The sequence below is a fragment of the Pristis pectinata genome, chromosome 10, assembly GCF_009764475.1.
Source record: "Pristis pectinata isolate sPriPec2 chromosome 10, sPriPec2.1.pri, whole genome shotgun sequence".
In the NCBI taxonomy this organism is placed as follows: Eukaryota; Metazoa; Chordata; class Chondrichthyes; order Rhinopristiformes; family Pristidae; genus Pristis; species Pristis pectinata.
The window spans coordinates 98,647,201-98,664,557 of NC_067414.1; the positions used below are offsets into that span (position 1 = coordinate 98,647,201).

Sequence of the window (17,357 nt, forward strand, 5' to 3'; positions counted from 1 at the left end):
CGCACATTGCATATTAAATGAAATATCTGCTGGACTACTCTGATGCCACTTATCATAAGCATGCTTGAAAGAACAATGTCCCTTACCTGGTTGATTATCAGGTTTTAAATTTTCTTTAGCTCTGTCGGCGATCTCTACAAACATTTCAACTAATCCGTCCACAGTTTTTTCAATGCTGCTGGCTTTTGGAAATAAAATCTCTACCCATTCTTTGCAGCAAATCTATGGAATACATAAACACATACTGTGTAAACCTAGTATCGGTAGAACATTTCAATACTTCGGTACAAGTAAAAAATATTTTACACCTTTTACCAAAAATTGCTTTAATTTAGAAATCCAATGATGGATAAGTATTTGTATGAATTCCTTTGCTGCTTCAGCACAAGTGTAACCTGTACATTGCAGCCTGAATAATGGCAAAATATGGATAATGTGAAATTTTAATAGCAAGTTGATTTAACAGTTCAGTGGCTGTAATGATCACTGAACCCTGCCGCCACCTTCCACTCCCTGTTGCACTATAGAGTGATAAAGAAAGCAAACAAAAAGCACTTCTGAAGAAAGGGCAATGATGCCTGAACTGATGAGTATTTCCAACAGTTTCTGTTGCTGTTTTGGATTAAGAGAGCTGTCCGGTTCTTCTCAAAGCCATGCAGAAAAACTCCTAACTAAATAGTAAACAAATGCTCTGTTATTCTGCTGTACTCATTTGCACAGATTGATTTTCCTGACTTCATAACTTTTTTTTTGCATTTTGAAAGTCATATTTTTTATAGGCAACACACTGTATGAATTAGAGATATCACACTCTTGCACATGATCTCATTTACACATGGATTTTTTTTTACGTTTCTGTTTGATTTGAAAGGCTTGCATCCATTTCCTGTTAAGTCCATCTGTTTGAGATATTGGACCAGGCACTTTCCGTCATGCCGGTTTCAATTCCCTGTTATATTCTGTAAATGTGATGATGTGCACAACATATTTCAATTATTTAACAACAGAAATTGGATCAGAATATCACAGCTTGTAGTTTACGTAATTAACTCAAAATAAAACAAAGGAGCACACCGTACTGAAAGCCTTCAACAACGCACTTTAGGGATATCACCCCCACTTTAGGGATATCATTTTTGTATTTAAAAATGCTGTCACCATAACCCTTACTTTAAAAAAAATATTAGATGCCCTTGTAAGGATTAAGGAGCTTGTGACAGACCCTTGATCTGTGGACCTGGTGCTGCAGCTGATCAGAGGATTGGGGCTGCCGTGCCCATAGGGTGCAATCGGAACTCTGCATTCAGGAGCTCTGCCTTAGGAGACTTCTGTATTGTAACTGTACCGCCCCCCCCCGGCCGACCCCCCCCCCCCCCCAACTCCTGTTACCACCACAACCACAACCACCACCATATTCCATAATCCCTTGGGAGCAAACCATAATAACTATTTCTTATCACGATCACTTGTTAGCACTATATGGGTCAATTATTTAACACACTAAAAATGCCTAAATTCTAATTTCTAGGCATGGCTTTGTTAAAAAAAATCAAATTCAATTTTAATCTGTTGGAGTGTTCAATTTTAATCTAACTGTTTAATCTTTTTAAGCCAGCATTCCTTTATATTAAACATTTAGTGTCAATGTCGATTTGTCATACAGTCATGGAGTCACAGAATCATAGAGCATGGGAAAAGGCCCTTCGGTCCAACTGGTCCATGTCGACCAAGACACCCATCTAAGCTAGTCCCATTTGCCTGCGTTTGGCCCATATCCCTCTTAACCTTTCCTATGCAGGTACCTGTCTGTTGTTAATGTATTAGCTTCATTCCACATATGGACCACCCTCCATGTGAAAAAGTTGCCCCTCAGGTTCCGATTAAATCATTCCCCTCTCACCTTAAACCTATGCCCACTAGTTCTTGGTTCCCTAACCCTGGGAAAAAGACTGAGCGCATTCACCCTATCTATACCAGTAGCGTAGCGGTTAGCGCAACGCTATTACAGCGTCAGCGATCGGGGTTCGATTCCTGTCACTGTCTGTAAGGAGTTTGTACGTTCTCCCGTGTCTGCGTGGGTTTCCTCCGGGTGCTCCAGTTTGCTCCCACATTCCAAAAGACGTACGGGTAGGTTAATATGGGTTTAAAATGGGCGGCGTGGATTCGTTGGGCCAGAAGGGCCTGTTACCACGCTGTAAATAAAATTTAATTTAAAAAAATTTAAAATTTAATTAAAAAAAAATTAATTTAAAAATTTAATTTAAAAAATTTTATTTATAATTTCATACACCTCTATAAGATCACCCCTCATTTTCCTACACTCCAATGAATAAAGTCCCAGCCTGTTCAACCTCTCTACCTAACTCAGACCCTCGAGTCCCGGCAACATCCTTGTAAATCTCCTCTGCATTCTTTCCAGCTTAATGGCATCTTTCCTTTAACAGGGTGACCAAAACTGAACACAATATTCCAATGCGGCCTCACCAACATCTTGTACAACTGCAACATAACATCCCAGCTTCAATACTCAGTGCCCTGACTGATGAAGGCCAGCATGCCAAAAGCCATCTTCACCACCTTGTCTACCTGAGATGCCACTTTCAGGAAACCATGTACTTGTACTCCTAGATCCCTCTGTTCTACAACACTACTCAGGGCCCTACCGCTCAATTTGAAAGTCCCACCCTCATTTGTCTTCCAAAAGTGCAACATCTTGCACTCATCCAAATTAAACTCCATTTGCCATTCCTCAGCCCACTTTCCCAGTTGAACAAGATCCCTCTGTAATTGCTGACAGCCATCTTCACAGTCTACAACACCACCTATTTTAATGTCATCTGAAAAATTACTAACCATACATTCTCATCCAAAACATTGATACAGATGACAAATAGCAATGCGCCTAGCACCGACCTCTGGGGCACACCACTTATCATAGGCACCAGTCCGAAAAACAACCTTCCACCATCACCCTCTACTTCCTACCATCAAGCCAATTGTGTATCCAATTAGCTAGCTCTCCCTGGATCCCATGCGATCTTACATTCCATAGCAGCCTACCATGCGGAAGCTTATCAAAGGCCTAACTGAAGTCCAATATAGACTATGTCTACCACCCTGCCCTCATTGACCTTCTTGGTTACTTCTTCAAAAAACTCAGTCATATTTGTGAGACATGATCTCCCACACACAAAGGCGTGCTGCCTATCCCTAATCAACCCCTGTATTTCCAATTGCATGTAGACCTTATCCCTTAGAATCCCCTCCAATAACTTAACTACCACAGATGTTAGGCTTACTGGTCTATAGTTCCCAGGATTTTCTTTGTAGCCCTTCTTAAACAAAGGCACAACATTAGCCACCCTCCAGTTTTCCAGCACTTCACCCGACACTAACGATGATGCATACATCTCATCCAGGGCTCCCGCAATTTATTCTCTAACTTCCCACAGTGTTCTTGAATATACCTGATTAGACCCTGGAGATTTAGCTACCTTCTTACATTTTAAGACATCCAGTACCTCCTCTTCTGTAATGTGGACTATCCTCAAGACATGCCCACCAACTTTCTCAAGTTCCAAAGTCTTCATGTCTTTCTCCATGGTAAAAACAGAGAAGAAATATTCATTGAGGACCTTGCCCATCTCCTGCAGCTCCACGCATAGGTGTCCACTTTAGTCTTTGAGGGGCCCTATTCTTTACCTTAATATACATAAAATCTATTTGGATTCTCCTTAATCTTCTCTGCCAAAGCTATTTCATGGCACGGTGGTATAGCGGTTAGCATAAAGCTATTGCAGCGCCAACAACCCGGGTTCAATTCTGGCCACTGTCTGTAAGGAGTTTGTATGTTCTTCGACTGTGTGGGTTTCCTCTGGGTGCTCCGGTATCCTCACACATTCCAAAGACATATGGGTTAGGAGTTGTGGGCATGCCGTGTTGGTGCCAGAAGCATGGCGACACTTGCAGGCTGCCCCAGAATATTCTAAGCAAAGGTGCATTTCACTGTGTGTTTCGATGTACATGTGACTAATAAAGATATCTTATCTTATCTTCTCATACCTCCTTTTTGCCCTTATTTCCTTCTTAAGTATACCGCATCCCTTATACTCCTCCAGGGATTCACTTGATCCCAGCTGCCTGTATCTAACCCATGCCTCCTACTTTTTCCTGAGTTCAGAGTCACCATCACAGCCTGAACAGAGCTTTACCAATATATTCTCTAAACTCCTAGTTGTCTATTACTTTAATTTCCATCCTATTCTCACTCTGACCTTTCTCTATCTTTAGCTTCCTACACTGTGCCAGTGATGCCCACATAAGCTTGAGGATCTTCTTTTATTTTGGTACATTGTAGTTCTCAAGACTCAATATTGAATGCAACAATATTGAATTCAACAATAATTTATTGACTAAAGCTCCACCCTCAATACCGTAATTCCAAGCAAATTCATCACCAGACTCTGAGACCTGGGGCTCAACACCTCCCTTTGCAATTGGATCCTCGACTTTCTGACCAACAGACCACAATCAGTGAGGATAGGCAGCAACACCTCCACCACACTTATCCTCAACACTGGTGCAGCACAAGGCTGTGTCCTTAGTCCCCTACTCTACTTCCTATACACTCATGACTGCACTGCCAGATTCTGCTCTAACTCCATCTACAAGTTTGCAGATTACACCACCATGGTGGGCCGAATCTCAAATAACGATGAGTCAGAGGACAGGAAGGAGATAGAGAGCCTAGTGGCATGTGTCATGACAACAACCTTTCCCTCAATATCAGCAAAACAAAAGAGCTGGTCATTGACTTCAGGAAGGGGGGCAGTGCACATGCTCCTGTTTACATCGGTGGTGCTGAGGACGAGATGGTTAAGAGCTTCAGGTTCCTGGGAGTAAACATCATCTGTCAAAAAAACACCATCGCCTGTCCTGCTCCAACCACATAGACACCATGGCCACGAAAGCGCACCAGCGCCTCTACTTCCTCAGGAGGCTAAAGAAACTCAGCATGTCCCCGTTGACCCTCACCAATTTTTATTGATGCACCACAGAAAGCATCCTATCCAGTATGGCGACTGCTTGGTATGGCAACTGCTTGGCACGAGACCACAAGAAACTGCAGAGAGTTGTGAACACAGCTTAGCACATCACAAAAACCATGGACTCTGTCGACACTTCTTGCTGCCTCTGTAAAGCAGCCAACATAATCAAAGACCCCTGCCACTCCAAACATTCTCTCTTCTCCCCCCCTCCCATCAGACAGAAGATACAAAAGCCTGAAAGCATGTACCACCAGGCTCAAGGACAGCTTCTACCCCGCTGTTATAGAACTATTGAGTGGTGCACTCTTGACCTCACAATCTACCTCATCATGGCCTTGTACCTTATTGTCTGCCTGTACTGTACTTTCTTTGTAATGATAACACTATATTCTACATTGTTATTGTTTTTCCCTTGTACTACCTCAATGTACTGCTGTGATGAAATGATCTGTATGGATGGCATGCAAAACAAAGTTTTTCACTGTACTTTGGTACATTTGACAATAATAAACTAATTGGCCAATATTTCCAAGTCAGAACTGTTTATGACTTGGCTGGGAACTTACAAGTACTGGTGCTCTTGACTTTCTAGTAATGAAGAGGCCACAGTTTAACAGATGTTATTGAAAAAGCATTAGTGAGTTACTGCAATGGGCTTTGTAGATGACACATACAGCATACATAATGCACCAGTGAAGCTTGACACCATCACTTTGTCTGTGATGGTGTCAAGCTTCATGAGTATTATTAAGATGCACTCATCAAGGCAGATGGAATATACCTGAGTATACTTCTGACTTGTGCATTATAAATGGTGAAAAATCTTTGATGAGTCAGGAGGTGAAACATGTGCCACAGAATATCCAGTTTCTAGCCTGTCACAATACTTGTGTGACAGGTTCACTTATACTTCTAATCAATAGTTAGGGATTGTAACAACTATTGTATGCTGAAGAGGAATAAAAAAATCTATAAATGCTGTAAATCTGAAAGAAAACTAGAAAATGCTTGAAACATTCAGCAAGTTAAGCAGTATCAATGAAAAGAAACAGAATTAACATTCCAGGTAGAAGACCCTTTGTCAGAACTGGGGGTGGGGAAGCGGGCAGATGGTTAGGCTTTTCTATTGAGGATGACCACCACCTGGTACTGTTAAGTGGCATTTAGTCAGCCCGTGCCTGTTTATACAAAGTTTGCTGCATCCAAGCATAGACTGTTTCATTTTCTGCAAAACTGTGAGTAAAACTAAACACTACAATCATTAGAAAATATCCCTTCTTGACCTTATGATGGGCCAAGAATTCTAGCTTGAGGGATTCCTGTGTCTGAGCTGGCTGGCACTCCAGCTAATGGGGTTGTTTCCCATTCACTCACACTGATTTCAATAGCCTTATGGCTCATTGGTGCCACAGTTAGTCAAATGCTGCAAGGATGGTCAGGGGCTATAGTTTGGGCACTTCTAGTCTAGAGTTACACTGGTAATGGCAACAGATTTCCTTTCCTAAATATCACAGGAGAATTAGTCACCATTACACATATTCCAGATTATTTAGTTCATCTCAGTTGCCATGGTAGAATTTGACTCTAAACTCCAAATCAATAGTCTGGACCTTTAGAATACAAATTCAGTGGGTTAGCAAGAGACCACCATTTCCCATTTCACCATGCAGTGAATCCTTAGTTCCTAACAATCAACGGTGTTCTATTCTGAGTAAAATGCATTAATCCTACCTTTCTGTTTTGTTTGGCAATGAGTATGATTTCACAATTATTGATAATTTTTCTCAAATATCAAATGAACATCTACATGCTGCCACAAAATAAATCAACTTCTTCAAAAAGTTTAACTCAGTTTATCAAGACAATTTGTCTTTATCAAATTTTCATTTACAGTCTTTGATTAAAATTTGAATTAAACTAAAAGTTCTAAAAATTTATTAAGTAATGTTACCTCATTATACATTAGCAGGTCTTCCATAGTCAGTGTATCTTCTGGTAGTTGGATAATAACTCTTGATGCTATTTCATTCAGTTCACTATCTATATGCATCTCCCGCAGATCAGCTAGCTGAAAACAACAATTTACAGTTTTATAATATAAAACACTATATTTCGTCAAAATGCTTGGAAGGGGTAAAGCCAAACGATATAACTTTAAAGGGTTGCAAATATGGATTCCTGATTGCCACATTACAGGAAGGATGTGGAGGCTTTGGAGAGGATGCAGAAGAGGTTCACGAAGATGTTGCCTGGATTGCTGAGCATTAGCCATAAGGAAAGGTTGGACAAACTTGCATTGTTTTCTCTGTCGCACTGGGGGTTGAGGGGCACCCTGATATAAGTATATATTTTGAGAGACACAGAAAAAGGTAGATACAATATTTTTCCCAGGGTGAAAATGTCAAATATTAGAGGGCATAGCCTAAAGATAAGGATGAAGTTTAAGAAATAATGAGGCAAATTTTTTTTTTAGAGAGTGGTATGTGCCTGGAACACGCCGCCAAGGGAGGTGGGAAAAGCAGATAAGGTAACAACGTTTAAGAGGCATTTAGACAGACACATGAACAGGCAGGGAATGGAGGGATATGGAGCATGTGCAGGCAGATGTGCAATATCAATTGGCATAATGGTCGGCATGGACATGATGGGCTGAAGGGCCTGTTCCTGGGTAATACTGTTCTATGTTCTGTTATATATTAACACAGAGAATGCATATGCATGAAACTTTCGCAAAACAAACTGAGAGTAACAGCAAATGGATCCCAAGCTTCAATAATTGAAACAAGAGAAACCAAAGTAAGGAACTTATGCAAAACTAAATACTGGCTGGGCCCAGTTGCAGAACAGTGCTAAGTTCTGGGCAGAAAGGATATCAAGGTCTCAGGAATGGTACAGAGGAAATGGAATGGAATGCTCCAAGGATGTGGAATTTTAATTCTGTGGAAACATCATTGAAGCTGAAGTTCTCTCATAGGAAAACAAAGGTAAAGAATTTTAACAGAGGTATTCAAAAGCAAATATTATTTCTAATGGCAGAAGGGTTGAAAACCAAATAACATATAGCTTAAGGTGATTAGCAACAATACCACAGTCAAAATACAAAATGTTTGCACAGCAAATAACTGTGATCTGTTATACAATGACAGCCCATGTAGTAAAAGCAGACTTAACTTATTTTTGCTGGTGTTGGACCTAGTGCACTTGCCTGGCTTTCATTCCACCTCCACTCAGTTGATACAGTGGGAGTGTGAACTATTATGAGAAGCTATGGAAGTACAGAATATCCTTTGCCCTGCAGGGTTCATCTCTCGGTGCAGTAGTGTTCACTGAAAATGTCTTTCAGTGCATATGCACAGGTCAAAGAAAGTCATGGAAGCTGCCAAGAAGCTGCAATCACCATAAATAAGTTCTTCTCATGGCTTACTACCACAAGCAAAAGGTAAAACTAATATATGCATACATTTAAAGGGAATCTACTGAGCAACTGAAGCAAGGGATGGCACAGTCAGCGGTAAGTGAGGAATTAATCTTTTGCTTACTCCTTTTTCATTTTTCTCATGGATTGTAGTTAATGCTGGGAAAGCAAGGAACTGATTGCCTATCTCTAATTGTGAATGTGGTGGTGAACGACCTTCCTGAATCACATCAGTGGTGCTTATGGTGAAATTCATCCTATATTGGTGCTACAGTAGGGAGATTCAGAATTTTGAACCAATGACAACAAGGGTCTTGAGAACATTCTTGAATTTCTTCCTCTGTCCACCTGTAATCTCTTCCAAAACAGAGTTCTGATTTGTATCTGTATCAGGAGTTTTGTGTCTGACATTGGAATGATGACACTTGCCCAACAGAGTTGACTGAATGCAACTAGGGTTACAAAGCTAGGAACGTTAGCCTGGAATAGGTCATTGATATTGATTCATTATCCTTCCAGTGCCTTTGGAAGGTTTTCCAGAGAAGTGTTGGTGGAATTTTTCCAGTCTTTGAAATGCCTGCACTAGGGAGTCAGAGACATGTAGGAGGACAGGCATCACTGCTGCCTGGTAGACCATGAGTTTTGTGCTAGGTTTAAGCTCTTGATATTCAAACACCTTTCTCCTCAGTCGACCAAAGACTGTACTGAGATAGTGAAGCAGATACCAAACATCTTCATCAATGTCTGCCTTTGCCCAGAGGTAGCTCCTGAGATATGGAAAGTGGTCCATGTTTCCCACAGTCTTTCTGTGCAGCTTTATCATCAGAGGGTAGTGTGGTGCAACTGAGGCAGGTTGGTAAAAGACCTTGGTCTTGTGGTTGTTGAATGTAAAGTCTCTCACCTCATACGTGTTGGTGAATGAGTCAACAATGTCTGCATCAAAGCAAACACATTAGCAAGCATTATTTGCATACTACTGACATTCAGGAGAATTTGATTCTGGTGCGCAGTCACTGTAGGTTGAGAAGTTTCCCATTAGCTCTGAAGATTAGCCCCAGTTCCATGAGAACCTGGACTGATGCTTTCACTGAATTATACTAGAGAATGGGCCTTATGCTCAACATCCATAAGATCAAGGCCCTGTACCAACCTGGTCCCATTGCACCACACAGCCCTCTGACAATAAGGGTTCATGGCAAGACCCTTGAAAACGCAAACCACCTCCTATATCTCTGGACCTACCTCTTGGCAAAGGTAGGTAACGATGATGAGATTCACCATCACCTTCAATGCACAAGCACAGTCTTTGTTATATTAAAGAAAAGGGCATTGGAAGATCAAGACCTCAACTCAAAGTTTACTGGAGAGCAGCGACGCTTGTTCTTGCATATGCCTCTGAGACTTGGACTACATGCAGCAGGCATCACAAGACACTGGAAAAATATCATTAGTGCTGTCTCTACAAAATCCCCCAAATTGGCTAGAAGGATAAGCAAAGCAGTGTCAGTTTCCTCTACCAGGCCCACATCTCCGGCATTGGGACCTAATTAAATTCAGCTAGCTACATTAGGAAGGCCATACCATTCCCATTACCTGACACCAGACTCCTGAAACAGATGCTCTACTCCAAACTCTTTCATAGGTAGACGTAAACAGCCGGATGTCCTCAAAGCTCATTGAAAAATTGCAACAGCCCCACTGACTCCGGGGAATCTCTGGCCCACGACTACTCAAAGCAGATGCACTGGATAAAACTGAATAAAAAAGTGGCTTTGGTGATACAAATATTTGCTTTGCAATTAAAGAAATACACATTGCATTTCTCCTGAATTCCCCTGGATCCTTTTGAGAAGTGTTGACACTGGTTACCGAAATGAAATGCGATAGTCTGTTACCCACTACTGGTATGCAACAAATTTAAAGTTTGAAAGGAACCTACTTACTGTGTTCAACAACATAACCAATTCATCGATAGCTGTATTCGCATCAGAGAAGAATTTGTTGAGTGTCACAGATGACCAGTTCAGGAAAGTGACTCCTTGTTTCAGAACAGACTCAATCTAAAAGAGAGAAACAGAGAAGATTGAATCTGAAAATATGAATGCTTCTTCTCCTGGTTTACTATTATTTTATCACATAATATGCACACTAAACTAAGAAGTCTGCATTAATATAAAATCTAAAGCAAATTATTAAAGATGTAAAAACTCAGAATTAGAACAGCAAAAGCCCAAAATCTCAATGTCACGAATCATCTGCGGGAAAAGAAACAGAATCAATACTCCAAGTTAGTTTTTTATTAGAACTGGAAAAAAATTATGGATATATAGGTTTCATGCAAGTATAAAGCTGGGAAGAGAAGGAAGAGAAAGTGGAGGAATGAATGAGATGGAAGGATCTAATTCTTTGAGAGACTGGACAAACTTAGATTGTTTTCTCTGGAGCATCGGAGACTGAGGGAGACCTGATAGGAGTTTATAAAATTATGGGACGCATAAGTAGGATAGATAGCCAAGAGTCTTTTTTTCCCAGGGTGGCAATGTCAAGTACTAGAGGACGTAGCTTTAAGGTGAGAGGGGGAAAATTAAAAGAAAATTTACGAGGCAAGTTTTTTTTTACACTAAGTGTGGTAGATGCCTGGAATCCGCTGCCAGGGAAAGTGGTGGAAGCAGATACAAGAGCAACGTTTAAGAGGCATTTAAACAGGCACATGAACATGCAGGGAATAGAGGGATATGGATCATGTGCAGGCAGATAGGATTCGTTTAATTTGGCATCACGCTCAGCACAGACATTATGAGCCAAAGGGCCTGTTCCTATGCTGAACTGTTCTATGTTTTATAATCTGTGATTGGGTGGAAAACGTGTGGTTAAAAGGCAAAGGGCATGACGGTTAATTGTAAAAGGCTGGCAATGCCACAAAAAACAAAAGCGAATCGAGTAGTTATAAATTACAAACTTTCATTAGCAAATAACCATTATCATTTTCAGCTGTCCATGATAAAACAATCATTATGATTTGAAATTGCTGAAAGAGAAATGAAGTAGCTGCAGGTGGGTTAACTTCAGTAAGTGTTTGAAAAGAAATCCAATAAAGTTTCTGTGGCTCTTTTATGCAGAAATTTCTAGGAGACATTGGACATAATCTTCCAATCCATTTTAGATATGTGAGTACAGTCATGGGACTGCAGAACAGTAAAGTTCTGTATAAGAAAGAAAGAGTGAACTACATCTCAGACAGTTAAGTATAGAATTAAAGCCTCATTATATCCATGCAAGCATTGGGGAATCTTACGAAGCAATAATCTAGGAAAAAATTAAATCACTTTGAAAAGTATGAGACAATAAATTAAGACCAGCACTGATTTTTTAAAGGAAAATCATGTTTACATGAGAACATGAGAAACAGGAGCACAACTGGCCAAGTGACTCCCCCTGTTCCATTATGACTGATTCCTACAAGACTCAATACAATCGTGGCTGAGCTGATCTTCACTTCTATTTTCCTGTCTGATCTCAGTAATCCTTGACTTCCCTTAAGTCTGAAAACCTGTCCCTCAGCCTTGAACTTATTAATGATTCAACATCCATTCTAAAGATTTACCACCCTCAGTGAAGAAATGTCTTCTCATTTCAGTCAGAAATGACCTACCACTTACTTTGAGATTGTGATCTATAATTCTAGATTCCTCAGCCAGTATGGTATGGAGGCTCCAATGCACAGGATCGAAAGAGGCTGCAGAGGGTTATAGACTCAGCCAGCTCCATCTCGGACACAACCCTCCCTGACATTGAGGACATCTTCAAGAGGCGGTGCCTCAAGAAGGCAGCATCCATCATTAAGGACCCTCACCACCCAGGAGATGCCCTCTTCACGTTACTACCATTGGGGATGAGGTACAGGAGCCTGAAGACCCACACTCAATGTTTCAGGAACAGCTTCTTCCCCTCCACCATCAGATTTTTGAACAGTCCATGAACCCATGAACACTACCTCATTATTCCTCTTTTGCACTATTTATTTACTTTTGTAACTTACAATAATTTTTATGTCTTCACGTCTTGCACTGTACTGCTGCCACAAAACAACAAATTTCACGACATATGTCAGTGATAATAAACCTGATTCTGATTCTCATTCTGAATTCTGATTCTGAGATACATCACACCTGTGCCTTCCTTGCCAATCCTTCTAAGGATTCTGTACATTTCAATGCTCCCTGACATGCTGAGTGCTTCCAGCATTTTGTTTTAATTTCAGATTTACTTAATTTTCACTCAATAAACTCTTCTTACCCTATCCCATTTAAGCTGCTCACACATCACACAGACAGAGGCACACAAACACAAACACCCCACAATTGAAGCCATCCCGCAGCAACCCTCACTCCCTTATAGTGCTTTAATTTTTTTCCCCTTTTGTCTTGCAGGATAAAGTTACTGCCATAGGTGAATGAAGCAACAAACAGGGCAGGGAGAGGTTTGGAATAACAAAACCTCATCAGACTGGAAGATAAAATTTTTCTTATGGGCATTGAGATAACACAGACATAAATAATCCTTATGGGTGTGATGGGTTGCAAGATATGCAAATACCTGCTGAAATTTTACCTCCTTCCCTTATAGCAATGAATGGTTTGCTTTATGTATGCCTAATAGCACAATGCACTCAGCATTACTATACTCCTTTTGGCTTGATCATTGATATTTACATCGGATAAGAGCTGAACCACAAAGGTCAATTAGCACAGGAAAGAGTTAGATTGTTTGGTATTATGATACTAATGCTACTTTATCATTGTTGATAAATAATAAATGATAAATGGTTAACTATTGTAGTTAATCATTTATCAACTAATTCATAGCTTGAATTAACAGGATAAAGCAGTGTTGTGTGTATGCAGACTACAGTGTTTATTTATGGCACTCTCAGTTGAGAGCCACTTCTAACAAGCATGTTTATGACCAGAAGCAGGCTATTTGAGCTGTGAAGTTTTAGATCTCTTAGAAGCAATCCAATTTCTAGGTGATTATCTCTGATAATCCAACTTGGTTCTACCATTAAATAACTTTATGAAACTAACAGTCCTCCCTAATCTAATTACGTGTAATGCTAACCTACTCAGACTCCTATAGAGAACCAGCTCACCAAGCTTATCTAGGTAAATAACATTTTAATTATGAATTTATTTTGTGATGTGCTCTGAAAATTTTCCACTGTCTCAACATCATTGATTAAGCCACTGCTGATTCTTCTAACCTCAAAGAAATGCAACCTGTCTTCATAACTGAACTCTTCAATTGTAGCATAGGTCAGGTCTATCAATGAATATAGAATGAATGTTGCCACTTTAACAAAATTTATTTAATGAAATGTACTAATAATTGAAGGTTAATAAAAAAGCAAGCAAATGTAAAATTGACTGTGTACCACCCATTCTTACTCTGTGATAAAAGTTAAAACAATCCCTTCACATCTTAGATGTGATTCCACTGTTGGCTCGTAGCACTGTGATGTTAATGAATAACTAAAAGACAATAACAGCTGACTTATATACATTTCAATAATACGATTATATATCTAATCTACAACTTACTACTCACCTTTTTAATTTTAGGTGCTATCAATGTCACAAATTCGGGAGGAATTCCTTGGCACACACTCTCAAATGTTTGAAGAATGTACTGATTATTGGAATAAAAAATATTATTTTAAAAGTAAAATCAGGTTTATTTCAAATAATCAATTCTCATTTGGGTTCATTAGAATAATAATGCAGAAACTGACACGTGACTATGAAATCCACTGATACATGGTTATAACATTTCCAGTAAAAGGTAGACTTTTTTTCTCCAAGAAAGCAATTCCAATTTAAATACCCGAAGAAATTAAAATGCAGTAAAGGGCAGGGGTTAGAAGATGATGTGGTGCACTATGCCCACTTTTAAGGCTCTTTGCAACTGCACCCCAAAACAGCAGCCTACGTTGTGTGATAACAATGTTTGGTAAAGGACATGCACGTGCTTCTGGAGTGCCCAACAGCAGAATGAATATATGCAGATGAAGCTCTGGCATTTTTTGGTGAATCTTTTATTTTCAATTTTTGATTGCCAAAATGCCCTACCAAATGTTGTTTTCCATACAATATTCCAGGACTCTTTTAAGTTCAATTTGTTTGCACAGGGAGACTTCTTTGCTGCTTCTCCCCAACAATTAACCCAGCTCCAAACATGGGGGGGAAGGGAGTCTGTCTTTCAGAATACAGGACTATTGATGATCGCAATCAAAACAATACCGAGAAGAAACCACCAGGAGAAGGAAAACTGGCAGGGGATCAAGTTGGAAACCATTCTGATAGAGAATCTTCAGGCAGCATTTCTCCTATTCCAACTTTATTTACCAAAGTGGCTGTTACTGAGATTACCATTACCGTCAATTTTTGGGCTTTTGGATTTATTTCAATATACAACAGGTGACATTAATAGAATCTCTCAGTTTGGAGAGCAATGTACTATTCAAGAGGTGATTAGAGCTTCTACACAGGAGAAATATAGAGCAAAGCAGAATAAGAGCTCAAGATTATGCCCTTTTGTCAGGCTTTACATGTCTGCAAGACGTCAATGATTGAATGCGCAGTGCTTGGCATACTTGCTGCAACAACCATGGCATCTTTACCAATTGAAAGAGATTTCAGTCTCTTAATATATAATGGTTAGTAACCACAAGTACCTCTATTATGAGGGCATGTCTCCAACAGTCATGTATCTTCCATTCTCTGTCAGCCCTTTATACTATCTTTATCCCAAACAAACTACTAAGCTAAAGGCCGTCTGTGACAAGAGATGAGTTAGAACATCGAACAGTACAGCACAGGAACAGGCCTTTCAGCCCACTATGTCTGTGCCAGCCATAAGGCCAAATCAAACTGATCCCATCTGCTGGCACATGATCTATATCCCTCCATTCCCTGCATGTTTATGTACCTGTCTAAATGCCTCCTAAACATCACCATCATATCTACTTCCACCATCACACCTGACAAGGCGTTCCAGGCACCTACCACTCTGTGTGTGAAAAAGAGTTGCCTCGTACATCTCTTTTAAGTTTTCCCTCTCCCACCTTAAACCTATGCCCTCTAGTATTCAGGAAAAGACTCTATCTACCCTATCTATTCCTCTCATAATTTTATAAATTTCTATCAGGTCTTCCTTCAGCCTCCGACACTCCAGATAAAATCCAAGTTTGTCCAACCTCTCTTTATAGCTAATATTCTCTAATCCAGGCAACATCCTCGTGAAGTTCTTTTGCATCTTCTCCAAAGCCTCCACATTCTTCCTGTAATGCATCAACCAGAAGTGCCCACAATACTCCAAAAGCATTTACTGTATACCTTCCTTTTCCATTTCACTTTCCAAAGTGCAACACTTCCGGATTAAACTCCATCTGTACTTCTCCACATTTCTAACTGATCTATATCCTGCTGTATCCTTTGATAACCTTTCTTACACACACTGAAAGATTCAATGGCAGCACATGTTTTAAATTATGATGACATTTGCTACAAAGTTTTGTGTCATACTTTCAATATAACATCAAAATGGTGAGGGATTATCTGTAAGTAGGAACTGCAATGTACACCTCAAATCTCATGAGGTCTACTAGGAGCTAACACGGACTCATGGCTGAATGGCCTTCTGTATCGCAACAATTCTATGTTGCTGTAACCTCATGAATATAACTTACCTTCAAAGAAGTATGGTTGATAATCAACGTATTCTCATTCTTCAGCAAACATTTGGCTGTCTCTGGCAATTCCAGGCCCAGTTTTAACATGCATTTAGCCTCTCGGAGAACTTCAGTAATTCTATGATCAAAATTCATACCCATTTTTCCAGTATCTGGATCACGTAGCAAAAGAGGTACTTGCAGCACTGTGGAAGTTAAGTTTATAATCATCAGATATATAATGTAACTGTTATGATATCCTGCTCAAATAAATTTAACCTACTGAAAGAATGCATTTAGTAAGAATTGATTTTTGTAGAAGGTTCCATTGTCATACATGAACATATGAATATAGTTCACTTCCAAATGACCACAATTAATTTTGAGCACACTTACACTCATCAATGAACAGCTAATGGGAGAAGGAAGCTCCAAGAATACCCTCAACCTCAACAGAAGAATGAGAGGTGATCACAAGATGCTGAATGGGTTTGACAGGTGATGTCACTGTTGCAACCTACAAAATGAGGTTGTCAACTTATATGTAACAAGGAGACACAAGAGAAACTTCAGATGCTGGAATCTGGGGCAAAAATTAAACTGCTGGAAGAACTTAACAGGTCAAGCAGCATCTGTGGAGGCAAAGGGATGGTCAACATTTTGGGTTGTGACCCTGCATCAGGACAAGTTCATGTAACAAGGTTCCACAAACAACCAATATAATTGCATAATCTAATGGCATTAAGAGATAAATATTGGCCAGGGCACAGGGGAAAACTGCTCTGGTTCTTCACAGTAGATATTACCAAGAGAGGATTTTTGTTTGCTATTCATCTAAAGCACAGTTCTAAGAGCAGAGAAATCCCTCACTACTGCACTGGATATACAGTAAATGTTAATATAAAGAAAATATAGGATACATTGATAACTACCATCAAATTCCCAGTATTACTTCTATTACATAAAATTACAGTACCAAAATCTACCAGAATATAATTGCAGTTTTGTGAAAATGAATCACACACTTACCATATTGCATAGCTGAAATTTCTTTTATCCAAGCCTTATAATACAATATTTCAAACTTTACCAAGACATAGGCAATTTTGTTGTACTTTCGCACAATAGACTTGCCCTGTGGGCTTTTTAGAATGTCAGAATTTTTCTG

At 39.8% G+C, this 17,357-nt stretch overlaps 1 protein-coding gene across 1 annotated transcript in view; it reads right to left on the reverse strand.

Moving 5' to 3' along the window:
- Window positions 1–17,357, reverse strand: part of LOC127575527 (dynein axonemal heavy chain 8-like) — a 282,606-nt gene that overhangs the window by 213,114 nt on the left and 52,135 nt on the right. Inside the window, exons 14-19 of the mRNA XM_052025460.1 lie at window positions 17,219–17,354; window positions 16,208–16,395; window positions 14,068–14,148; window positions 10,407–10,523; window positions 7,000–7,116; window positions 87–222 (exon numbers count right to left, since the gene is read on the reverse strand). Coding sequence (XP_051881420.1) covers window positions 87–222; window positions 7,000–7,116; window positions 10,407–10,523; window positions 14,068–14,148; window positions 16,208–16,395; window positions 17,219–17,354 — 775 coding nt within the window. The remainder of the gene's footprint in view (window positions 1–86; window positions 223–6,999; window positions 7,117–10,406; window positions 10,524–14,067; window positions 14,149–16,207; window positions 16,396–17,218; window positions 17,355–17,357) is intronic.